The sequence below is a fragment of the Andrena cerasifolii genome, chromosome 3, assembly GCF_050908995.1.
Source record: "Andrena cerasifolii isolate SP2316 chromosome 3, iyAndCera1_principal, whole genome shotgun sequence".
Classification (NCBI taxonomy): domain Eukaryota; kingdom Metazoa; phylum Arthropoda; class Insecta; order Hymenoptera; family Andrenidae; genus Andrena; species Andrena cerasifolii.
In genome coordinates this window covers 23,197,780-23,224,619 of record NC_135120.1, presented here as the reverse complement: position 1 = coordinate 23,224,619, position 26,840 = coordinate 23,197,780, and the positions used below count along the sequence as shown (strand labels likewise).

Genomic DNA, 26,840 nt, shown 5'->3' with positions numbered 1-26,840 from the left:
ATGGCGGAATGTAAACGATCACGGTTGTTTAAGAGGAGTAACTACATTGCTGCATTGTGCGTAGCATTCCCTGTGAAAGAATTGAGCTGATTTGCCTGGTGGAGTTTGATATATTTAAGTACATTCGTCTTTGAGTAGACAGGCGGCACTTCTGGTCGAGGAGACTACTCGCGATGTAGACGCTAAATGTTTAATAAAGATCTCATGGTTTCTTTTTATTCTTGATTAAGATGGATTCAGATAGATCAAACATACAGGATGGCGCTTGAATTTATTATTCACACTGGTAAATTCTTGAAAAACTAGAATCACTAACACAGTTACGTACCTTTAGCCCATTTTATTTCCTCGACTGCCATGGAATGAAATCTATCGCTCATAACTCGTTCCTCCTACTTCTACGACAATATCGCCTCAGCAGCTATCAATTTCGAAACTTCCAGCGACCCAACTTTTTCCCAGAACGCGACGTCCTCGCCAGGCTACCCATGATTTACGATGTTGAACGCACGAAATCGTCCAGGAAATAACACAAACTGGCGTCCTGGCGTGTCCGCGGCTCTACAAGCAGCGACAAAGAAATCAAAAAGTGCTTCCCTATTCCTCGACGCGCGTACAACGGAGGGGCCAGCCGGGCCTGTTCGAACGCCGCGCCGTGGACGCTGGAAATCGGGATTAGGAGGACCAGATAAAGGGGGTAGAAAAGGATGCAGCCCCGTGAATTCTGAAGGGACGTTGTCCGGTCGGCAGACCCGCACGTAATTGGACCCCGAGACGCAACAACGTTTCACGTATACCGAGAAATTCCGGGGGATACCCTTTTTGTTCGAGTTGCTCGGTCCAGTCGGTCCAGTCGAAAACACCGAATAGATAGTTTTACGAGGGGGTGCTATAAAGGACCTGAATCGAGTATCGATGGTTCCAAAGGGGCTAATCTGCGGATGAAAACTGTAATAAAACGTCCTTCCTGCGTATGTATCTGAAATCCTTTTGCACCGCGCGCGCGCGCCCCTTACCTACCTCTGCGCGGAGGACCTCAGGTAGAATTCCCCTGTTCCTGGCCGCTGACGCCTGGGGAACAAGAAACTATACCGCCTTCCTGTTTCTCCTTTCCCTTCAACAATGACACCAAAACCTTAAGGAATTAGGTGTAGGTACGCACCGTGCGACGCAAATAATAGTCGGACGCGACAACCGGCGACGGTTTAATACGCTTATAATAAGCTTGCGAAGCGACAACTGTTTTATCGTTTTTAGCGGATACGCGTGGTGACTGGGGGGTTGAAGTTCACACTGTGTAAGGGTTGAATAAGGAAAATGTGCAACATAGTGGGATTCTGGTCCTAGTAGGTTACAAGTTTCAAGAGATGCGAGGTATGCCATGAGCACGGTTACCGTACCTATTTCTTCACCAGCAAACCGGAACAGGTAAGAGAAAAGGACAGAATGATTTTTTTTCAAAAAGAGTACCTACTTTTATCGTAGTGGTTAAAAAATCACATACAGTGGAAAACGTAATAGTAATTACAAGTACGGTATATTTTTCTGTACATAAGACATTCTTCAGAAAGGTTCCATTATTCTTAATTTTTTAATAAAATTCTGTGAAAAATTAAGAAATAAGAACACCGGTCTCTTTGGTTTTATAGGAGGTATAATATATTTCTTTCTCTCGGACCATCGTTTTCAGTATTTAGGGGAATGATGATTTAATTAATGATTGTGAAAGCCGGGTACCGTTTAGATGAAAATCATTCCGTGGGATGAATTGTTGTTTATATTGTACTATAATTTTTATATAATATATATCAACGTTTTTTTTATAGTCGTAGGGAATAATGTCGCGCCATCTTCTGACGATGTTGGAAATGAAAATGCATTTTCCAACTGCTAGGAAACGCGATTATAGGGAATATTTTATTTAATATGCAATATGCTGAGTTCAGAGTTTCACATTATTAGCACTTAATTTGTTGTTTTGAATATAATATTTCGATTGCAATGTAGTGGAGTGAAACATGTATCTCGTTTGTGTCTTAACATCGAAGTCGATAAAATTAATGGACATAAACGACTTGCCCTCTACTATGAAAGAAACAGAAGCTGCGAAATTAGATATATAATTAGACGTTTCTTCAATGCATAAATAATAAATAAAGCTGAAAAGTTGCGATCCCACAGTTTCTTTTATTACCGATCCGGCATCACGTAATATTTACTTTCTTTTCTTACCGCTAATAGCGTTGTAATCTCATTCCGTTCTAAATCGATAACGTTCGGCCACAGACGAGATATGTATACATAGAATAGAGCTTTCACGTTATGGACTTCCGCGTCATCACGTTCTGAAATACCGACCCTCTAAAAACCACTGGATTTCGAGCATCCTCTACGTTTTTCAAGCGGTAGGTGTGGGAAACATATTCTTTTGTGGGGTTTTGTGTTTGAATGTGGTATGCCTGTTTGCGCGCAGCTTTATAATTTATAGAATGAATGAAGTGTGTTATTAATGTATTATAATTAATTATTCTTTTGTCGTAAACAGTTACATTATCTGTACAATACATAATATATTCTGTTCTCTAACTAAAAAGACGTGTTATAGTATTCTTCTATTAATCACGTAAACTCTTTCTAATCGGATATCCTCCACAGTTTGTACTATTGCGACTCCCACCTAGCGGCGTGTAGCATAAACTCTAAGGCGCGAAGTTCGAATCGGATCAGAGACAAAGTGAAGTTCGCACGAATCTAAGAGGTTTAAAAATAGTTAGAGATCCGGAGACGTTACTTTGTGCCATCTCTTTCGACGGCATGTTCTCCTGTTACAAAGCTCAATCTTGTGCATTCTGAAAATTTTCGCCAGATTTTGGCCAATATATCAGGAGAACATGAAGTAGAAAGAGGTATTCTGAATTTCAGCTTCAAAGGCATCGCCTTAAAGTTGCAAATAAGAGGCGCAGGCCTTTCAAGAGGCGTTCGAAAATTCTGCGTCTCTTCGTTAAACAGTCACTGTCTCGAAACATCTGCGCCACTTCTCGCTCTTCTCGTCTTGGAAAAATGTAACAATAAATAAACAAAATTTAAAGTCTTCCTATATCTACTGCGAAATACTTTTTTATTCCTATTGTCGAGTTATTATTATAATTTTGCAGATTCTAACTTATACTACTAATTACATATTTTCAGTGATACCTATATTACAATAATGCAAAAAGTATTTATGTAATTATAAAGTACCATTGAATGTTTGAACCTGTTTTTCTCAAAAACGCTAAAAGTGGACATACAATATGTGTGCACTAATTGTAAGCCATCGATGTACAATAGGAAATTTTTTTTTAGTAAATGTATACAATTCCCAGCAGTTCCTATGTCAATGTATGCCTAAAATGCATATAACCTAACCTCTAATCGTACGAAAATGCATACATTGACTGCATCACGCTTTTACTGTGGCATATTTATCCACCTAACGCTCCAGTTTTGCTATGATTCCACGTTGGCAGTCCTCCCGAGTAGGCGCCATCTCGTATTCACTATCTGAACTAAATTTGTCACGTGACTTGCTCTGTATTATCGCCAATATGGCGGAACTCGTATTTGGGAATGCAATCACGGGCTTACGTTGTCGTTATATGAGCAAATTTTGAGCTGGGTGAGGTCTCATTCGAAAGAGGAAGGTTCAGTACAGCCCGCTCTGTTCATCGTTTGAGTCACAAAACTCTTTTAGTGACGTACAAATGCTTGGAATCTGCGAGTGAATTTCGCCCACTTTTTCTCTACTTTGGACACTCATATTATTACATATCAACACAATCTCTTTGAACCATGAGCAGAGCGGGCTGCATTCAACCTTCATCTTTCGAATGAGACCTCGCCCAGCCTAAAATTTGCTCATATATGGACAAACAACGTCAGCGCGCAAACCCATGTTTCGGGCCAGATTATGTCGGTATACAGAGCGCTGCATTACCCGTGTCTAGCCCCCATTTGAAATTTTGCTATGTCAATATTTGAATAAATACTAGAATTGTCAAATATTTTATTAGTATCAGAAGTACATTTTTAATACAAAAAAAACACCCACGCCATTATTTTCGAGAATTCTTTACGTTCCACTCGCTATTTTTTTTTTGCTGAAACTTGTAGTAAGTGGATGATAATTGAGAAGAATACTTTTGTGGCTAACTTCCTAGGACCCTAGGTGATTGCTGTTTCTGCAGAGCACCTTTAACGAATAAAAATTATTTTTAGTCAATGTATCTTAGTTTCATAACTAAAATTCGAAGATGAGTGGAATGAGACTCAGGTATCATATTATGAACAATTGATTACACAGTTTTCCAATGTCTCAGTACAAATTAAAAAGTAAATAACACGTATTTTTGTGCAAAAGTACTCGGACGTACACTACTGACTCACAGAAAAGCGTGTGATCAAAATGCGGTAAAGTTATCACGACAGTTTATTTGATCAATATTTCTTCGTGTTAAAATCGAAGAATCACAATGTACAGTATAAATAAATTATTAAGGTTTCCATGCTCTTAGATTGTAACATGAAGATTACAGAAAGCACATGCATAGAAGCTTTGTGATTGACAATTATTCTACGAAATTGATGCAAAAGCAAAAGGCTTATGCATTGATATATTTTTGTATAGTTATAATATCAGAGTCTATGTGATTGAAAAGAAAGAACGCAAAACTTGTACTATTAAATTATTTCACTGCACTTGAATGGTATTTATAACAAAAATTAAGGCTTTAAAATTAATTGCATTAATACACTAACAACGGGAGACTAGATCAGGCTTATAATATCGTTGCTCATACCTCGATCTATGGTAACTGAATCTTGTGATATGTCAAGAAGTAAAAACTTTGTTTAGTAAAGACTATAAAAATATTGATCTGTCATTTGTAAAATCAAATCGATATTTAATAATCACCCGCCGATAATGTATTGGCACGAACCTTAATTTTCGTTATAATAGTTTTATACCAGCTTACCTAAAAAATAGATTTAAAATATTCACAGTATATATATAATATATATAAAATGATTACGAAATTGTCAGTATGTTTAAAAGCATATTTACATAATTTCATTCTCCTTTCTTGCATAAGCATAAAAATTTCACAGTATGCAGTGTCACACATCATTTTTCTGTATATAGTTCGTATTACTTTATATAAAACGAGATTTCGTTTATTTTTATATATAATTCCAAGTTTCGATATGAAAGTAAAAAATATCTTCTTATCGCTTGATATACTTATTATAATAGGCAAATAACTTATATTTGAGTAAAATTTATAGCATATACGTAAGTCTATATTGTCAAACTCACACCTATTTAGGAAACATTGCATACAAGTGCTACAGTTAAATTGTGTAGCACAGCTCAAATTTATGTACAATTAATAGAGATTAGTTCTCGATAAAAACAGTATAAACATTTTTATAAAATTTCACTAATAGAATCGGCGTTGCACATACAAATGTTTTACATACTTCACAAATAATTCATGTTTAGCGACAGTTACTGCCAATTACCTTTGAAACGCGATCGACACAAAAGATCCAGTTTCTTTTTTAATACCGTATTTGTTAAATGAGAAATTTCTTTCATGCACTTTGATAAATCTTCCAAAGGCAGAATAATTTTATGAAATATGCCTCCATTTTTCTCGTTACTCTATTAGTTGAATACAGTTTTGTGATAGGCTTTTACGAGATTAACTAACTTGCTTTAAGAAGCAACATGAAAACATTTATCAGTGTTATTAGCACTACTAATTTTCTTACTGCACTATTGCGAGCATGTTACAGAAATGCTATGTTCGTGTAATTGTGCGATACAGTTTCTCACTTCCTTTTTTTTTTTATAAATATATTATGCGTGAGCATTAGTGGACACCATTTTAAACAAGTGGTTATTCTTTTATCGAACACTCCCTAGTGAGAACCATTCAATCGTTTCGTTCGTTAAATCAAGTCGCCCCAGCGGCAAACGTATTCCGCCAAGAAATTCATTTTCTTGTAGAGTGTCGTGATTCCATATTGTAGCTTCCAGCGTTCTTTCTTTGATAACGTCTAAAGACATTCTATACTCCAACTATAATAAAATGAATATATATTCGGCATCCAACATGTCTTATTTAAGCACGAATGTAGAAAATTCCTTACCATTTCCATGAACGAAGGATGACAATTTTTCCTAACAACTTTTGTTTTCCGCTTCGTCTTCTTTGTGGGGTCAGGTTTAAGATAAACTTTCACATATGTATTTGGTTCTTGGCCGTTAGCTACTTTAGGCAAGCCCCTTGCATGGCAAACCATCACATAAAATGCTCCACGAGTATAATGAAGGGACATTTTAATTTGCCCACTTTGTACGTTGTCTCTGACTTTTTTCTCGGCCCACCAGTTTCCAACTAATTGAAGAAAAAACTTAGAAGATAGTTACGACAATTTCATGCGTTGTAGGAGCATATTTTACAAGGTCCACTATACCTTTCACTTTGCGTAAATGAATATCAGCATTTTGTTGGTCTCGCAGTAAAGGATGAAAGAAAGTGTATATTAAGTCGCTTTGTGAAATTTCTGGTGCCATCTTGAACAAGCTTACAAGGAATTTTTCGATATCTGCTCGACGCTTGTCGGCAACTTGCTTTATATTCGATCTTCCAACACTTATACCACTCGGTAAACTGTAACATAAATTGCAATAATGTATTTCAGTTTAGTCACACTGTGCAGGAACTGTTTTGTAAATATTTTATACATCATTAACCAGTTGGTAAACATTGCAAACATAAATAGAAATTTCTTTTCTTTCGCAATACACAGGAAATATTTTGTACATGTATATCAAACATTTTTGTCTGATTAGATAGCATGACAAAAGATAACGTAGCTGAGTTCTGACATTAAGATATAAAACACTTTGCAAATAAAGACGATGCTGCATTCTTTTATTTTCTATTTCTAACTGTTGCAACGGTGGTAGTGTTAATTGCGTGCTACTGTGTTGCATTTGTACATATTTATATGTTCAGATACGGATCTTTGATCTTAGAAGAAATTATTTCTACAGGTGTGTATAATAATTTCGCATGATATACAATAAGTATGTAATATATTCTGTGTTCCATTCAAAGGAAAATATCAAAGAATTAAAAATGGGCCTCAAACGATTCCGTGCTCAAATGTCGATAGAACAGAAGTTAGCCAAGTTATCTACTACACCAGAATTTTACCGAAAAATACCACAAACCGATTCCTTGGTATCCAAAACACAAAAAAATATAAATGATAATGTAAGGGAGCCGATTAATGCTAATGTTAAACAATTAAATGAATTGTCCGATTAATGCGATGGGATACTGTCAACTAATTAATTATGTATAAATTGAGTCAATATGTAAATACATTAAATGGCTACTAATTAAATGTGATGCATGCAGCGGAATTTAATATATAATTGGCAAAGGGGAAGAAAATAAAAGCCTCCAACAATAAAAAATGAGAATACGGAATCGCCAAGTATAATTTTTATGAATAAAAAGCAGAAGACAAAATACGAAATGACTGATGGAATAGAAGGTAATGGAACAAAGATATCATTTTACTTACCTAGCAACTTTTGCAAGAGGAAAGTGAATGCACAGCTTTTGATAAAATTCGCAAAATTCCTTATATGACCTGAATAAATAAGTGGGGTCTACATGGCCTTTTCGCAGTATGCGCAAAATGTACATATAATACTTTTCAGGGTCATATCGTTTCTGATATCCATGTACTTGAACGCTTGTTAATTGACCTTCTTGCTGCATTCTGTGTAACAATGACATAAATATACTGGAATTTTCGAACTTCTACACAATTGTATGAAATATTTGAACATCAACTTACGTATATGTACGTGGAATGAAAGATAACAGTGCTCCATCATTATGATCCCCCGAAAACCTTAGCTGTGCTAAATTATGCAAGAAAAAGTTGAACTGTGTGAACCAGCTTTTAAGTGAACTTTCTATCATTCGGGCAAACGTTGCCGCCGCTTCGGGGTTTGTTTGTTCAGGCAGAAGAGCTTTCTGCACATAACTAACTGCATCCACAGTCACTCCAGGAATTCCAGATGAAGTCATCTGTGAATTTGTGTAGTTATTCATTTTTGACTTGTTCACTAATTCCTTGATTTCAATATCGCCGAGCTTTTGTTGTACAACATTTAGTTTATGTAAATCAGACACGTTATATTGGGGAGATAATAGACCATCCATTTTTTAATTTTGTTTAGTATCCGTCTAAATCGATTGTATTAAATTGTATATCACACAAAAGCACATTGAACGAAGCACTCGAACGCGCTTGGCTCTTCTTCTAATTAATTCAGACTGCTGCATGGTACGATATTACGAGAGCTCGGACGATAAACACTAATTAAATACATCGCATATAGTTTAGTGCGATAGCGGACCACTCTTTGATAAAGCGAGTGGATAAGTCCTTCCGTTGCGGTTTTATTGTTTTCATTAAAGAATAACGGTCCAAATTATCATACTATTTAGTTGAAAATAACCTCTTTTGTTTTTAATAAAATAATTGTTGTACGGTGGAGAACTATCTTTACTAATAATTATAAGAATATTATAATAATTATCGCTTCGTGGAGTACTAATATATTTTTAGCGCGTATAATATAATATAAACATACCAATCCAAAAAGATGAAGAATAAGATTCCCATGTTTTCGCACCACATTAAACGCTTGACAACATAAATCCACAAAGTGGTGAAATTTAGCTGATGGTTTGTCTCCACCATTTATAACATATGCCATATCAGACGTTAATACAAACGGTGTTCTATCCCTAATTAAAAGTATGGAATGTATAGTAATATTCTGTCAGAACTACAAACTACGCAAAGTTCAATATCTTTACCTTTTAAAATTCCCGAACATTTGCGCGTCACCCAAGAATTTTCCAAAATCGATATGAAAGAGATGTCCCGATGTTTTTAACATGATATTGTCATTGTGTCTATCACAAATGCCTAAAATATAAGTAGCGACACTGTAGCCTGCACAAGATGCAGTGAAGTTTTCCACTGCTCTTTCGTATTCTAATTCTGAGGGATTATGCTTTGCCAACCACTCGGCAATTGGTCGATCTTTAAATGATCCAGTTAGGCCAAATTCAACCTGGATTTTCCTCAACGTCTCCGCATTTGTAACCATTTCTATCATCCCACGTTTGTAACCAGTGGGCACGCAGGCGAACGTTACCATTTTAAGATCAAGGCCTTCTTTCAGCCACAGTTTGTCCATAATACGAACCATTTGAAGAGTTAACATGTCTTGTTGCAAATCATCTCCAACCTTCAAAATTATTTAGTATAAATTGTGATGCTAGTGCTAATTACGCAGCAGGTATGTCTGATAATATACCTTAAAAATTGCCGGGCAAATTACATCGTCGCAACTTAGGAAGTTGATTTTCAATGGAAGAGTAAACGATGGAAAATACGAACAAGTCTGTACATTTATCCCAAATACTTGTTTACTCGGAGACAACGGTAAACACGTACCATCGTCTTCCATTAACTGACAGTGTATATTTTGTAACCCAACTTTAAGTCCATCCAGTCTCAATGATTCTTTCGTCTGTTTGATATTCTCCGCCACCTCGTGTAAGTTCTGTAAGAATAAAAGTTGTACTACTATCATTAAGAGAATTCTAAAAAGATAGAACGCATGAAAACAAGTCATACTTTGACGAGTAATTGCTGCGTAAGGAAACTGTTCCTTAATGCATCGCCGATAACAGCTAGTAATGCTCGTAACATCAACTGTAACCTTCTATGATAACGTGCATAACTAATATTTTTGTCATCTTCTGGTGTAGTTTCAGCAGAATTCTGAAAAGAAGACATTTCAAAGGGATTAGTAAGCGTAAATAATCAAATTACATAAATAGAGAATGTGAAGTAGTAGGTCTGGAAAGTTACTCTATACAGGGTGTTCCTCTACCTCCAGTTAATACTCTAGGAGGTGGTTATACAGGCAAAAATAAGTCGAAAATCAAGAGTGACGAAATTGCGGGAAAGACTTCATTTTCGAGAAAATTGGCTTTGAATTTCAGCTAAATACGCGTGCACCGTTTGCGCCTAAGGGGCACGTGGAAGTGAGCGGAACGTCCTACGGACAGCTGACACGGTCCGCTGATTTTAAACTCCATTTTCTCGAAATGGAAGCCCGCACCGTAATTTCGTCACTCTTGATTTTCGTCTTATTGTTAATTTTCGCCTGTATAATCACCCCGAAACTATTGACTATAGGTAGAGGAACACCCGGTAGATATAGAAATTTATAAAATCAACTACATATTTCATGGAAACTCTTTCCGTTTTAGTTTTTTAAATTGATGAAAGTTGTAAACAACATAGGTTCGATACTACTCATAACTATAATCCAACCCGTACCTGGGGACTTTGTCCTGGCAATGCTTGCGTTAGAAGCCAATAAATGTGATGAGCTACTCGTGGCGAAAGTAATGCTCGTTCTAATAGAAATCTCGCAAGGGGAGACGTTTCGTATGTTTCATGTTTCAGTGCTTGCAATAATTGCGGTAAATAGTCTACGAGTTCATCGTTACTTAATTCTCGAATCCATTCAACTGCCATTTCTCTTACTTTCATATCTGGGAAACTGCAAAGTATCTGTGATTATTAAAGTTACAGATAAATATACACAACATTTAGAATTCATTTAGAATTTACAATTACCAAGGTAGCAATAATTGCAAAGCTTGAACAGGTGGTAAAGGGCTCCAGACTCTAAGAGACGCGTGAAGATCGGGCAAACATGCCCAATCCCAACTGTGAGCAGCTAAAAGTACTTTAGGCAAAGCTTCAGGTTTATCGTGTAGGTAATGGCGTTTTTCCCATAAAATTTCTCTTTCTTCGATAAGTGGCCTGTTAATACCAGAAATAAGTATTACTAATACGGTGAAAATGATTGTTAACCTAGGGATACTTACTTTGAGAATGTATTCTGTTGAGTGATGTCTATTAATAATTCTTGTGTATTCTGGTCCAGCGAACTGAAATCAAGAGTTTCTACATCGTAATCTCTTAGCTCTGTAGGGAATAATACCTTTCCCCCATAATCGGGCAATTCTAAACCAATAATAGGCTGTGTATCTCCATGGGGATGAATTCCAGGTGCCGGGGCCGGACCTAATCTTTTGTCAGCAATCGCTGGCCAAAGAGATAAGAAGAAACTTCCTTGACTCATAACTCTGTGACGAAGGAAAGAGAATATATGAAGAAGCATTTGATGTTTTTGATTCTATTACATAAACAGTTATAATTACCCCTCATAGTCAAAGAATTGTATAGCACCCCAACCTAATTCTTCTTTCTGCATGGTGTTCTCAGAAGACGAATTGGACTCATGCTCGGTAGGTTGTAATGTACGGCCATACAGGACTAACACTAATCTAGCTTCCCTTGGTACTTGACATACGCTTATTCCATGAAACTCCAACCTTTTGCATTAAGATAATAATTCGAATTTGGAAAATAAAATACAAATTTCAAAAGGGCACATTTCTGAATAATTACCATGAATTAAATAAAATTCTGGGATAAAAATTAGAACTGACTGCCATAGGTTCGGATACAACTGGATTTCCGACTGGTCTGGTCCCATGGAATATTTGAGCTGCGACAATATAATCATCGTGTTTCCACGATCCTGGCAGTCTGTGTAATGCCCCTACACGAACTAACACAGTGTCTAACACCTCGGACGACACTAATGTATCTGTTATAAAATAAAACATTGCACAAGATTAGATTTTCTTAAAATGAATCACTGAACAAGATATTTGTAAATATTTAATATTTCTCTTACTCGCTGGGAATTCACTCCTGCTACTTAATTCAAAATCAACTCTAAAGGCATGACAAAAGGTTTCTACAAGATCTTGAATAGCATCACGGATTTTGCGGCAATGAGATGAAATCACATCTGGGAATTTCGTTCGTAACGTCACAACGGAGTAGTCACCATCCTCGTGCAGGATTTCTGGCTTCTTACATTCTATATTCGTCGTATGTGCTTGAGGCAAAAATTGACAACACGCGTTCACGAAATTGTCAACAGCTTCTGTAATTTCAAACGTTTCTATGCTTCCCATTAACGCGCTTACTGCCTTTACCGCTTGAACGACACCGCGGGGTTGCAGTTGCGGCAAAAGAGTAGAGCTATGATTAGTAGTTGCCAATTGTATAGCAGCAGTCTCCACACGTTCCATTTCCTTTTCCACAGTCTCTGTCATAAAAAGTCTCAATTATTCTTTTACGATTTGAGACACGCTTTCACAATAATGTTATAGTACAAATGCTTTAACCCTCTAGGGACTAGTGGGACTCCAGAGTCCAGACTCTCATACATTGTAACGAATTTTTATTAACATCACTATCGATAAGAGCGAGATTTGGTGCGTATAGTGAACTTTAGTGAGCCCTCAATTGTTTTTACGATTATCATAAAACAACAGAATAGCTATTTAAAATTATAACACTATTTTTCATTACTACTATTTAAAAATGATTTTCAATATTAAAAAAATTATTTAAGTACATATTTACGTTATGAAAAAAATTACCCGCAAGTCCCGGTGGGGCTCCTACGTCCCATACCAGAAATCAATGATTTTCACATTTTCTGCATTCCAAACGAGTAGTTTCCAAATCCGAAGTATAAAATAGACTATTTTAATCATCAAAAAAATTCTACGACAAGTTTAAAACAGCTCTGTAGGTACCTAGAGGGTTAACTAGCAAGCAAATGTGAGCATACCTAGCAATATGAGCAGCGTATCGTACGAAATGGGTTGTACAGGTTCATTTGGGAGAATGTCTTCTAATTTAAGGCACTGATCACGATTATCGTCTTGAAGCTATTACAAAACACAGATGTGTAAGGCAAATGCTTAAAGATTATAATGTGTTTGCTTACAAGTAAATACTTACGGTTCGCGATATAGATCGTTTTATTTGTGCTTTGATCTGGATAGCTAACTCAATGTCTTTTTCTAATTTAATACACTGGTGTATATATTCGTACTGAGCTAAAGTTGTATTAGGCGCGAAATACTCTGCCAAACCCCACACTCTTAAACAATATTTTTCTATATTTACCGTACCTTCGTCTTCCAAGGAACAAGCGACATTGAGAATAACATGTTCAATGCTACAATTCACTGGAAGCACATACGTATAATGTATTAAATTATCGAAAATTATTAGGAGAATGTTATACGTATAAAAACTTACCGTCACAAGTAAAAGTAATGGACGGACTATTTTCATCGGAATCCATTAACTGCGGATGTACAACCAATTTTATACTTGTGCCTTCAGGGTATAAGTTCTCCATCATTGGACTGATTACATGCCCCATATTTGTACCAGGATCGTTAAATGGAAAATCACCTGCGCGCATTTGGCGTATTAATAAACATTCGAAGCGTCATGAAAATAGTGAATGAAATATTTTATGCTTTACTAACTTCGCACAGACTTCATCATTTCATGAAACGCTCTAAGATCACAATCACTGAGCGATGGTCTAGTTTTTCTCACCGTTACATTTTCGTATAAGTGTGTCTGCCGTTTTTGCTGCAAAAAATGGATGCTATTAATGATTCAAGTTATTAGATATTCTGTTTTATATTGAAATTGTTAGGGTACTTACTCTTCTGTCCAAAGAAGTCCTTCTTCGTTCGATAGTGTTCCAAGCAGACGAATTCCTAGGTGGTAGCGGTGGTGGTGCAGCTGGCGATACAGCCGGAGATTTAGCAGACTTCTCCACAGCAACGTATACTGGGTCTGAATTAACACTCTCGTTTGTGCTATACATGTAGTCGAATGGATCAAACGGGTCATACATTGATCCGCTGACTTGTGATTGTGCCTCTGTTTAAACATATCGTATTACTGTGCGTAGCACTTTGACACATTTAATTATGTAATTAATTTGCTTCAGTTTAATATAAATGTAAATTTATGTTGTAATATTACCGTCTTTATGCCCTTGTGCAATATCATTGTTATCTTCAGTCTTAACGAGTAATGGATCAAATGCTTCCAATACGCTAACTCGAACGTTTGTTCTATCTTCTATTTGATCGAAAGAACTCAAATCTATAAGATTATTATTTGGCTTCTTCTCTATCACTTTCAGTACATTTAATTGTTCGTCATCTATAGAGAATGTAGGTTTTTGACCACCACAAACAGTAGGAGTAATACTTGGTCTGTAATTCATAGGTAACGGAGGTATCTGTAAACAAAGGTTATTAAAACTCACTTTTAAAGAAAAATATAAATTTTATATAAGCTTCAAAATTCTATTAACAAAAAAGGCACTATTAAGCTTGTAATTAATATTTCATATCATTAAACATAACATTGTTAATACGTTCCGTGCCACCACAGAAATTCACATTTTTGGTAGGACTGTAAAAAGTGGTGTAAATGATTCGCGATATTCGATCATAGAAAAATAGTAATTGTGTTAAATTCTGCATAATTTTAACTCCCCCGTACTCTAGTTTCAATATCGAATTAAAAGATATGCTTGTCTGTTGGATGAAAGTTTCACTTTTGGTAAATATCGCGAGTTGCCATTGGCCCATGTAACACGGGACGTGTTAAACTGACATTCAGATTAAAACATTAAAAAAATTCACGCGCAATATACCTGCATAAGAAAAAAACCTTTTATATCACAAAAATTCCATGCAGGCTGCAATGAGAATTATCGATAAAAATTATCAGTCTAATGAAACAAAAATGTATATACAATTTCAAACGATATCGAGCATTGTCGAAAGCAAAAAAATATGTATCGCTTACTTGTGGTGCTATATCAGGTACATTACTGTTAATACTACTGGACCTTGACATGGTAGGACTAATTTTTGGAGTTCCAGGTGTGCAGGGTGCTGTGGAAGATCTAGGGTCAGGAGAGAGCGACTGATAACGGAAGTCCCGAGAGTGATAGCCCGCAGAGCTACTACTGCGTGATACTCTTGTCTGTTTTTTTAACAACGAGGGATGAGTCTCCCATTTTGGTTCTACTGATGTATTTCTGTCGTAGGACACAAATAATTTAAAACAGGTAATTCGAGTCAGTAATATTCTTGCATAAATAATCCGATAGGAATCTTACGGCGGTGCAGGTGGAGGTGGACAGTAATCGGTTAAAGTATCCGGCTTCACTGGACTTGTGAAATTGATCAAGTCGAAAGACTGTTCTTGGCTCGTGGTAGCTGACGTAGAATTTCTCCTAGACGGAACTGGTGGCGGTGCTAATATCACAGCATTTTTACACTGATTGGTATTAAAAGCCCCGGGCCTTGGTCGACTCCTACTCTGAAATCTACGATTCCCTTTTCTTACAGATTTGTTGAATGCGACGCATTCCTTCGTTATAATCGTACATAGAATCAGACTATAAATATATATATACGAATAATATAAATTACTTTTCAACTTGCTGCCCACTGTCAGTTTCCGATGTACTACTATGTACAATACTATTTCCTTTGTGTACGCCATTCTTGGAAACACATGATTGCTGTATACTACTAAATTCCGAACGCTGCTTCTGTAGTTTAAATTTCTCTAAGGCAAGACTCTCCAAACTCAGTGCCTGCGCACGTTCCAGATCTTCTTGGAATTGACGTTCATAATCAATCACCGCAGACCTTTGAGCACCTGTGTCTCTATTGTAGTGTGACATCTACAATTAAATTAGAAACTACTTAGTACATTAAAGAATGACAGAGGCATAAATATAGACGCGCATTCAAGGCTTAACTATGATCTAAACTTATGAATGTATTGGTACATTGCTAACGATAGATGTATATCTGAAACCCATACTACAGAAATGTAATGGAAGAGAAGTAGATAAGAAGGGGCTTGCCAATGTACACTGTCATTCTAACCTGCACTTCAACTGTGTATACAAAAGTACTTAATCCGTGCTGTTAACAAAATTAAACAAACAACAATCGCAACGATCTTATAATTAATATTCTCGTAAGTAATGTTTTCTAGGTGCCTAACATACATCCCCAGCAACATTTAAGATCTGCAATTAACTGAATAAAAAAGATACTGATTCCAAGGAATTAAATGTACATCGGCTGTGGAACGTAACATGTGCGCCAGTGAAGGGAAAAGGAATATACTATTGACGCGAAGCTCATCGTTTAAAGGGCTCAGTTATCAGTTTAAAGAGACGGATGTATCAGGATTGTACATAAACAGATTACGGCTCACCGTAGCATTATTTTCGATGGAATATCTCGCTGTCAGGTATCGCGGAAAATCGGCCAGTAGATGGACAATACGGATGGCGAAGAAGCACTGTCGCCTAATCAAGGAAATGACATTTTCGAACCCTCTAATCGGCCGTCGTATACAAACGACCCACGGAACATACGTTGCTTATGTATCTACATACAGCTCGCTTTATGAACGAAGAGTGCACTGGCTTGAAGCTGCTGCCACCAATAGACGATGCACGAGCAGAAGGCACGCATAACAGGCCTGGAGGTATCGTCTACGTGCAACGAAACACTACCCTACAGGCGCGCCTGTGTGCACGCACGATACCGTCTTGCATCGACGCGACGATACAATGTGCAACGAAAGACTGGCTCTGGTGCGGATGTAATTGAAAGTGGTGACAGTACACGGTTAGGAACATATTCGACTCTTTTCAGTGTGTCGCCTGATCAGCTGGTTAATCTGTTCAGCTTGAGCAGCGAGCCTTATTTGATTACAGTTGATTTAATGCACGGAATGCGTAGGATCGCTTACAGTTAGGAACACCATATTTGTATAGCGGCGCGAGCTAGTAGGTGTAGCAGAGAGCTTGTGGTAACGGTATTCGGGACTTTTAAGCTACCGTAATTTGACAACAGGAGATTCAAGATGAAATTAGATTTTAAGTTTTAATAGGTTTCGGTGGCGAACGTTTTATACATTGTTTTTATGGATGAATTAAGATAATCGGGGAATTATGTTGTTTCTAATTTCTCTTAAAATCGCAATGAGCACCGAATAAATCTAATCGGAATGCACGTGGTTTGCATTGGCCTGGAAGAGGGGCGGTGGGATTAGAGTAGAGAACAATGAGTATAAACAAATATAAGATTATTATATGTATAGTGGCTGATGGCTAGTCAGAACTCTGCTATGCGAGAGATTGTTGTGCAGTAGATGAATAAAAATATTATATTCTGCGTTTCAAAGGTATGTATTAAGGGGAGGGGGGGGGGGGGAGTTTATAGACAACGAACTGTAGGAATGTGCATAGAGAGATATAACTCAGAGAAGATAAGTCTTGTATATCAGCAGGCCAACCTTATACACAGCCAATGATCTCTACGTACATACATGCAGAGTTAAGATAATTTTGAATTACTTGAGATTGTGTTTTGAACATTTATCTTGCTGTGCATATACAGGGTGTTTATAGAAATGTGGGACATTTTTTGAGGATCGGTTCTACTCATCGAAATAGTTGTTGGTATATGCATATGTCCGCTAACTGTTTGTAAACTCTGGGGTCACGAAATGTGCCCCAGCTTATTATGCCTAGCTAATCCAGATGAATGCGACTATTTTCACAAAAAATAAATAATTTTTTTTTTTTATAAAATCAGAATCTAAATTTCGGGCGAAACCGAGTAGCATACCTGGTATACTACATTTTTATTCGTATTCTTTCCTTGTTGCCTTTAAAAAATTAAGGGCGAAATGATAATCAATATATTGATCCGCGGAAACACAGCTGGGCTTCGTTAAATGCTACATCAATAGACGTTTCGGGCCCGTGTTTTACGAAATATAAAAATGCTTGTAACTACAAAACTAAGCATTATTGGACGTACGCGTACCTATACCATTTTTTTTTATTAATTTAGCGAGTAGAACCGATCCTGATAAACACCCTGTATATCTCTTATTGATAGTGTATTTTATGGAGTATCTGCCAACAGTTTTGGAAATTTTTTGATAAGGTCTGAATAATTTTGTATACCTTCGCTTTTTTAAAATATCTACACCTCCATATTCTTATGTTCAAGATGTATGATTTTTATATAAATTCTTAAAGACTCAATAATGTTATAATACATGTTTCTTATATTTTTTAGACATTGTTTCTCAGTACATATAAACCAGATATAAAATAAGTAAATCTGTAAAGTGACAATTTTATATTTAAGATAATTGAATGCAGCATAGTTTTTATTTGTATGTTTGTTTATTACATCATATACAGCATATAAAACGTTTATAAAAATATAAATGTTTTATTTGTATAACAATATTCTTAAATTATTTTCACAAAATATAGTGCAAGAACACTAAATTCGTAAAGTACATTCCCAAGTATATCTAGGATAAAGTACTTTCATTTAGAAGTACTTTAACTACTACTACATCATATCAAAATGTATATTAGCAGAATAATATACCAATTTCGATGATGTTATAAATAATATAATGATCTGTTTGTGGTAACGTGAGAAGATGTAAAATAATACGAACTGGGCTTCGTGGAAATTGTACCATTTCTGAGTAGATAACGCGAGTGCTGAATTTCTTCAATGCGATATAAAAATAAAAAAATGTCAAAATCAATTTATCGAAAGAGTTAAAACTTTCATCTTTTTTTCGAGATATATTAAGTACGCAAAAAAGTGTAGGTAACGTTGAGGTTTATATATTTAAAATTATTCTTAAAAAAATGCGATTCGCAGATCTAAGATGGTTGCACGATCCTAAGCCAGAATCCTTTCTCGCTCGTAATTACAAGACTTCGTGTACTGAATTTTATCGGTGTGATTGTTCGATCACAGATTTCCACTTGATGGTTCCTTAAGAATGAAATTATTCCCATTTTGATTTGCAGAAGGGCGAATCGCATTCCTGAAAAAGAAAATCCAATTTCTTTAAATACGTTCAATGTCGTCATTTGATACGGTGTACGGTAAGTCGCAAGTTTCTTGAGCAATAGATTGATACAACAACAGAGTTTTGTTTAATTGTAATCGTGCTGTTCAATTGTTTAGCTTGGAATGGCCCAATACCAATCGAATTACATTTACCTATTATCATCGAATTTGTCATTTTGAAGAATTATCGAATTCCGTTAAGGGGGCGACAACAAGGTAATTGCTCGAAAATTAAAGGTATCTTTGGAAATTTATTAAACCCAAACTACTTAATAAAAAGTACTGAAAGTTTCAGAAAGATTCATTAAGTAGTTTGCTTTTAATAAATTCCCAAAGAATACCTTTCCTTTTCGGGCCATTACCCTGTTGTCCCTTAAATGAATTGCACGATCTACTTTTTATACGCTGTAGTAAATCGAAGTAATGATGGCAATTAAAATGAGAATACTTGTCGTTAGCGAATGAATCACCTATGCAATTTCGTGGTCCTTCCCCAAACGGAAGATACGTATATGGATGCCTCGTTCGTTTGCTCTCGTCCGTGAATCTCTCAGGGTCGAACGTAGCAGGGTTGGGATAATAATCTGGATCGTGATGAAGACCATAGATTGGAATGATCACCCTCATGCCAGTTGGTAACTCGACTTTAGTACCCGGTATTTGGTACTGATACTCGCATCTTCGAGAGAGGAGCGAAGCTGGAGGGTATTTCCTTAGAGTTTCTGAAAGCGATTGTAAAAAATAAATCTCCCTTCGACAATCTCACGATGCTGGTACTATTCTGACTGTTTTTCCATAGAAAATATACAGAATAAGTCAGCGATCGTTTGAACCTAAAATATCATTCTTCTCGTTCACCATGCAGAAAAATAATCAAAGAGAAAAACGTTGAAAGCTGAAAGACAAGTCACAGTTCCGTAGATCTTCGGATCACTAATAAGTTCTCCGCAGGAGTTACTTTAATGCTTTCGTCACGGGCGTGGATTCCTACGTCCCGTGCAATGTTACAAACAATCGAGAGCATGCACCATCATTGTAATAATTATACGAGAATCGTTAAAAAAATTTCGAGAAATATGGGCGTCATCGCTTAAGCTGGGTTTACACTTGACGAGTGCTCGGACCAGTGGGCTCACTCGGCCGAACACTCATCAGGTGTAAACCCAGCTGTAGAGCGAAGGTCTTCTTGGTTGCCTCGTCACAGAAGTCTGTACGAAATATGATTAGCGAATGCGTTAAGTGTAAAGCAGGAAGTAGATTACGAACTGTGATCCGAATTTTTCTTTCAATTTAATCTAATCTGCAGTTACGATAACATCTGATTGGGAATTCAGCGGCTGCGTTGAAAGACGCGTCCACTTTTACCTGCAATAATCATATCGAGGTACTTCATGTCCTGCACAGCGTCGTACGTTAATTTGCCATTTCTGTTCTCGATGGCGTCGTGGATGTCGCGTCTCGTTTTCTCCTGGATCTCAGCATTCAGGGCCAGCTCGTGAAGGCAAAACGCGATGGTGTTCGAGGACGTTTCATAACCAGCGGCGAAGAACACAAACGCTTGGGCCGCAATGCTGTTCTCGTCCAATTCTATAAATAACGATGCTTATGCGATAAAGCTTTTCAAAAGGAATACTGTTCTTTTATCGTTCACACGTCTAGTGACTAAGCTTAAGGATACGGACGTGATCAAATTTCGGTAACAGCAAAGCAACCATAATTCGGCGGTTTTTAAGGGTTTAAAGTCGAAATGTTTGGCGGCATAGAGTTGTATACTTGACAATCCCACAACTCGTATTTTGACGGAAGTATGCAATTTAAATGGAACGGTGTCATTCTCGATTTAAATGCAAGCGACTCGATGTGCCAGTTCATTTTCCCTTGCTCGTGGGCTTTCGAATATTTATTTCCTTGTCCAACTACTACCATTACGAGCTGATTATGCTGGCTACTGGCTGAACAGAGATTAATCGATAGTGATAGATGAATATGACCTTGGAATTAACATAGTTACGAGCCAGTGGCTGATTTAAGGAAAAAGACCCAGGTGTCAAACGTTCCGAGGGGCCCATTTTTTCGGAAAATGAAGAGGTAGTTTACTAAAAACCGACTAAGGGTAATTTTTTAGAAGTCTTCCGTCCTCACCGATTTCAATGATTTTTGGAAACGTTATCAAGATCGAGATTCTGAACAAGTTTTTCTTATACATGTTACCGCCGCACGACCTTCGTTTCGGAGATATTTGCGAAAAACTGCTGTTGATTTATTCCGACGCAACGCATTCCACTTTCCAACTTGTCCCGGGTATTAGTATTAGTCGGGGCTAGATTAGTGCGGGGGCGCGTGTAGTAAATCGGTGAGGACGGAAAACTTCTAAATAATTACCCGGCTAAGTGTAATAGTACAGAAAAATAAATATATTGTTTGGATAAAAATCCGCCACTGTTACGAACACATAAATGCTAATTTCCATAATTCACAAAGCTACCCCAGTGTACTTTCTTGTCTTTACTTCTTTGATTACTTATCGGAGCTTAATACACCCCAAGTCCGGAAAAAGTGAAATCCTTGAATTACTCTAAGCAATATATACAGTTTCGCAGAATTGACGGACACATCATAGGTACTTTGGTAAATAATACTCGCCAGCAACAAGTGCGGTGTATGTTTTAATTAGAAGTCGAGAATGCCAGCTTTGTGAGAAGCCCGTGAAACATTTCGTTGATACAGCACGATGACTTCATTGCAACTACGCGGTTCTTGGAGTGGTCATGAATGAAGTACTTACTGACAATTTTATCTTGATTAATTCGCAACAGAACTGTATCGTTTATGGTCATGCATCGTAGCTACTCCGAGCGTGCAACGAGCAAGCCGTATATTGACCCAAGGGAGTTATCAATTACGTAACGTTCTTCGATTACAATAATCGAGTTGCTTGAAAGTGTTAGGAGCTACTACACAAGCAGAAATTGCAAGAATTTGCATGTGCATTTCTCTCCTGAAGATACTATTTGCAAAGGGAGTGCACAATGATCGTATGTGTTACCGTATACTAGCTTTACTACTCGGCTTCGCCCGGAATTTAGATTCTGATTTGAAAAAAAATTGCTTAATTTTTTTTGTTGAAAATAGTCACATCCGTCTGGATTAGTCAGGCATAATGAGTTGAGGCAAATTCCATGATCACAGAGTTTACCGTTCGAAAGTTTTTAGGCGACAGACAAACACACAAACTTTGCAGCGGTAGCTTAACTGTGATTCATATAGTAATTCGAAGCATATGTATCTATATATTTTCAGCTGTATAAAAATTGTGCTGTACGCTATCCCGTTTTCCCCCAAAATACGGCTAAGTCGTACCACGAGTGCATCCAGCGCACCACCCCCCTGACGAAGCTAATGATATTTCTCTCGTAAAGCGTGCGACTTAATTGTAATTTGCGTATCTAGGATGAATTAACGGTTCAATCTTACTGTATACTTCTGTATGTACATACTGATATCTTTGGTTTTTTTTTTTCTTTCTATGTTTCCTCCCTTAAATACTGTGCATTTCCTGTAATACTGTTTTAATAAATCTCTTATGAGATTTAAAAAAAAAAAAAAAAAAGCGTGCGACTTATCTCCGTATAAAGTAATCTACATCTATAAACGATAGGTGCTCGATGATACAGTCATCGCTCATAAGGCAAGTTCGTGCTATTTCCACGCTTTCCACCGGCCATATCGCGCTTTTCCCGTTGGATCTAACACCCACGGGCCATTTTTACACGCGATAAAGTGACATACCCATCTCTTCAGCCGTCTCTGCGTCCTCCTCGTGGTTCACCTGCCCGTTTCCCGCGTCGTTCTCCAGCGTGCCCTTATTCTTCAATTCTATCAGCAGGTCCATGAAATCGTGCCTCTTCACGCCGTGCTCCTCCCGTTGCTTCACCATCTGCGACACGACGTTCTTGAAGAATTTTGTCACCCCAGGATCGATCACCTGGACACCTAGGACCTTGTACAACCTGGGCATGGCCGTTCTCAGCATCCTCCACAGGGTGGCTTTGTAACTAGGCCTCGAGAGCCTCTTTGCGGCCCTGTGGAACTCGGAATCCTCCTCAGTTAGCGCGTTTATTTGTATGCCGAACGCGCAGGTACCGATGACGTCTATCGTAAACTTAGCCGCCAACTCGCGGATCTCGATCGGCCGGTGAGCTTCGGAGGACCTGTCGATTAATTTCTGAAATTCCTCGCTGCACTCCACCAGAAGGTAGAACATCCTCTTCAGCTTGCCAGACGAGAAGGCTGGGGTCAGCTTGGCCCTGAGGCTCTTCCACTTCTTTCCCTCCAGGTTGAAGAGATGAGCGGACAGTGGGTCCTGGCGAGGAAGGGAAGTTGTACAGAGGAACCCAGAAGTAATTGGATAAAGAGCAACGTTAATTGTAGGGCTACAGAGTGATTTGTACTTGATGGACATCCCGTGATTACGGAATTTCTCTGGAAAGATTTTGTAAAAAGGATTGAATGATTTTTATTCTGAAAATTAAATCGTAATATCTTCAAGAATGCACTTATAGTTTGTAATTTCGAGCTTGCTGACAAAATAATGTGACTGCACACTCGTATCTCATTGTGAGTGGAGGCACTCGAGGCACATTGAAGTGCTGCTTCATCGACGTCCTTGAAGATGAAGCTGCTAAATTTGTTTTCTTTTTTTTTATCATTATATCAAAACGAAAAAACTGCCGAACACGAGTTTCTAAAATGTGTGTAGCAATCTTGTGGCTGGTCACAAATTGCTTTGTGGACTTAACATTGCTCTGTGGGAGATTATTCTACTTATCTTGGGGATGAAAAAAAGTCATATAATCATGCGTGTGGAAATACTTTTCGAGTTATCGAAGTCTAAAAAGTTCATGTAGTCTCGAGTTGATTTCGATACACAAATTGGTTGTGGCGTAATAAAACATTACAGTGGCTTTTTTTTCAAAACAACATTTTTCAAGTTCGCGGAAAAGATAGCAGACTTTTTCACTGAAACTCAGACTATCGAAGATAGCAGACACTTGTCCTGAAGCTTTTTAGTTAAATAATGATCAACCATCGTCGATAAAATAAATCATTTATGAAAAAATTAAATTAAACCAAATTTTTTTTATATAAAAACGTCGAATTTTTTCCTCAATATGGCAACTTTTCCTTTACAGTCCCACTAATTTTGTAAATTTTAGACTTTTTCCTTATTTCTTTAGTTCACCGACAATGTAAGTTCATGAAAACTTCTGTTTGTTTATATTGGGCAAAAATTAAAGGGCCCATTTTCCCCGCCATTTCGCAATCCAATGAACTTGAAATTTGTAAATTAATTTTTTTGCATTTTATAAATATGTATTAAAATACCCCTAAAGTTTCGGAAATATCGACTTTATTTTTCTGCGTTAAAAAATTGCGAATATCACCTTTTCTAAGCGTCCTAAACCAGGGTCTCTCATTAAGATAACAAATAATTTAGTTATTCCCTTAATATGAAATATTTTCAGGGTTCATTGCAAAACTTCACCATGGTTAAAATAATCCTTATGTAAGTTCAATATACAATCCCCATTTAGTTCACCCAAATTTTCAAAAGTTAGTTTTTACATGTTTGCGGTAAATATTACCGAATAAATAAAAAATATATCATTAACTTTCCCGTCTTCTTTCAGGCCATGCGCATTGAAGACCTCATCACTGCTCGGTACACCTGCAATAAAATTTACCTGCGAATTTACTGGAATGCCACGATTCGAGAAGCAAGCGAAATTTTTCACGCAGATATTCTTGATGAGATCTGGGTCCCGCAGGATCAGCACGGGCGTTCTAACGCGGAACACTCCGAAGAACCTCTCGTCCTTGAACCACTCGTACATCTCTTGAGTCCCTTCAGGCAGGGATTTCCGGAACAGAAGCATCGGGGCGTAATTCCCAAACACCACGGTGGGTTTTCGAAACGGCACGCCGCGTCTCTCCCAGAAGTTGAAGGTCGAGGTGAAGAAGCAGTACAAAATCCCTAGGAACAGTCCCAGCAACAGGAACTGTTCCAGGAGCTCCCTCAAGACGCTCCACATTCTCAAGAATGGCAACAAAGTCTCACGTTCAAGCTTAACACGTGTATCGATTCGCGATTCTTTTCTGCTTAGTCCTAATGTTTATGCCTAATATAATGCGCCTCAGCGGTGTACGCGCAGCGCGCCAACAGTGCCACCGGATATCCAACGTATAATGGCACACGCCGCGCGCCTCTACTTTAATTGCAAAACAAAAGGACGCTTTTGCCGAGCGTCGCGGCTCGAGTTACGCAGCGCGACGTTCCAATCGAATCCTTGAGACTGTTTATAGAGGAGAGTGCACCTGCACGGTAGAGAGTGAATCACTTGCCCTCCTGTGTTTGCACTCGCCCGTTTCGCCGCGGGGGGAATGTGAGTGGTGTACGGGCCGCGCGGTCATTTATGCGTGCCACTGACGTCTTGATCGCACGTGATCATCGGGTCACTGATTTCAGCACGCGTACTCTAACTAAGCGTTAACGGTTGCGTTTAAGAGCGCCTCGTTCGAGAGCCGGCGCCTCGTTTCCAAACATTTAACGTTTCACCAACGGTTTCACAGTTTTTAGAGCTTGTACAGTTATGTTGATTTAGGCGTGCACAGCGGCGGTTCGACTCGACCGCGTATTCGTTTGTAAAATATCGAAGGGGACGTGGGAACGGTTGCACTGTTCAGCGGTCGCTGGAGAATCGTGCCGAGAAAGCTTCGGAACGAAATTACACCGGCACTTATATCGTAATATGCGACTTTCTATCGCTCTGGAATACGTACAGCACGCTGGCGCATTATCAGGAACGGAATACTCCTCCGCTTACAACTAGCAATAATGTAACAAACTGTCTCTGAAAGATAGGTGTCCGTGCCACGTTGCTGGAACTCTTCAAACACTCGATATCTCATTGAATTTTATAACGTTTAATCCTTGCGGTATCGGCTTCACAGTGGGATCCACATTTCTGTCCATTTTACGTAACGTTGAATGATGTTTATCGCGGGTGACTGGCAATCCCAATTACACCGAACGATTATCTTTGGGAAGTCTTATGCGAAGGCGGGTGCAAAGTACCAGCGGTGGCTTTAGCGTACATCGACGGCACTGCACACGTTTGGGGGCAGCGGGAGGAGATAGATGGAGATGGGAGGAGGAGGGAAAGAGAGGAAGCGGGCGAAAAAAAAAGGCGCCGTGGGTAAGTACGCAATGCGTATCGCTGTTGCCGAAAGGCTGACCTCCCACCGACTGGAGATATACGAACGCACGCACGCATTTATAGAGGCCTTGCGCTCTTGCTCTCCTACTCGAGTCCGCGCTGGAGCTCTTGTGCCTCGTTTGAGAGTCGCTCGTTTATCTACAACAGCTTCTTTCTCCTTCCCTCTCCGCCTTTCACGATAATTAGCCGGAGATGTATCGGGGCGCTAGACTCGGTCAACCGCTTGGCTCTCTCTTTTTTGATCGATAGTTTTGAGGCACCGCGTTGGCGTGCGCCTTTTTGCACGATGCCATCGTTATCAAGACGTCTCTGTAATGATTTACATAACAGGTGTATGTTACTGCGCGGCAGTAGGGCCGTTTTTTTAGTTTTAACAGGATACATTAGTATTTTGACCTGTTGTATTCACTGTTGAGTACTTTAACACGCTCAATGTCGCAGCACATTCGTATTCTACTACTTTAGTGTTTTTTAACTGTTATGCAGGGTGTTTACAATT

The 26,840-nt window shown here is 38.1% G+C and overlaps 2 protein-coding genes across 3 annotated transcripts; both read right to left on the bottom strand.

Annotated features, from left to right (window-relative positions):
• Positions 1 to 4,025: 4,025 nt before the first annotated feature.
• Positions 4,026 to 16,856, bottom strand: Pi3k68d (phosphatidylinositol-4-phosphate 3-kinase catalytic subunit Pi3K68D). 2 transcript variants are annotated; one of them, XM_076807695.1, is made up of 26 exons: positions 16,378 to 16,856; positions 15,576 to 15,832; positions 15,260 to 15,469; positions 14,944 to 15,178; positions 14,789 to 14,833; positions 14,107 to 14,368; positions 13,781 to 14,001; positions 13,596 to 13,704; positions 13,360 to 13,518; positions 13,057 to 13,286; positions 12,884 to 12,983; positions 11,933 to 12,352; positions 11,641 to 11,842; positions 11,391 to 11,564; positions 11,055 to 11,315; positions 10,801 to 10,989; positions 10,498 to 10,723; positions 9,787 to 9,933; positions 9,464 to 9,712; positions 8,958 to 9,394; positions 8,729 to 8,885; positions 7,924 to 8,159; positions 7,645 to 7,845; positions 6,523 to 6,719; positions 6,196 to 6,443; positions 4,026 to 6,124 (listed from the first exon to the last, which is right to left on the bottom strand). In XM_076807695.1, the coding sequence occupies exons 2-26, from the start codon at positions 15,830 to 15,832 to the stop codon at positions 5,951 to 5,953; spliced, it is 5,346 nt and encodes a 1,781-aa protein (XP_076663810.1). In that variant the 5' UTR covers positions 16,378 to 16,856; the 3' UTR covers positions 4,026 to 5,950. The 2 variants fall into 2 exon arrangements, with proteins under 2 accessions (XP_076663810.1, XP_076663811.1); XM_076807696.1 differs by lacking the exon at positions 14,789 to 14,833 and having other exon boundaries at positions 16,378 to 16,855.
• Positions 16,857 to 18,351: 1,495 nt separating this feature from the next.
• Positions 18,352 to 26,409, bottom strand: LOC143366673 (cytochrome P450 6B5). Its single transcript, XM_076807909.1, has 5 exons — positions 24,809 to 26,409; positions 22,854 to 23,427; positions 20,430 to 20,651; positions 19,535 to 19,786; positions 18,352 to 19,038 (listed from the first exon to the last, which is right to left on the bottom strand). The coding sequence occupies exons 1-5, from the start codon at positions 25,154 to 25,156 to the stop codon at positions 18,872 to 18,874; spliced, it is 1,563 nt and encodes a 520-aa protein (XP_076664024.1). The 5' UTR covers positions 25,157 to 26,409; the 3' UTR covers positions 18,352 to 18,871.
• Between the last annotated feature and the right edge of the window lie 431 nt (positions 26,410 to 26,840).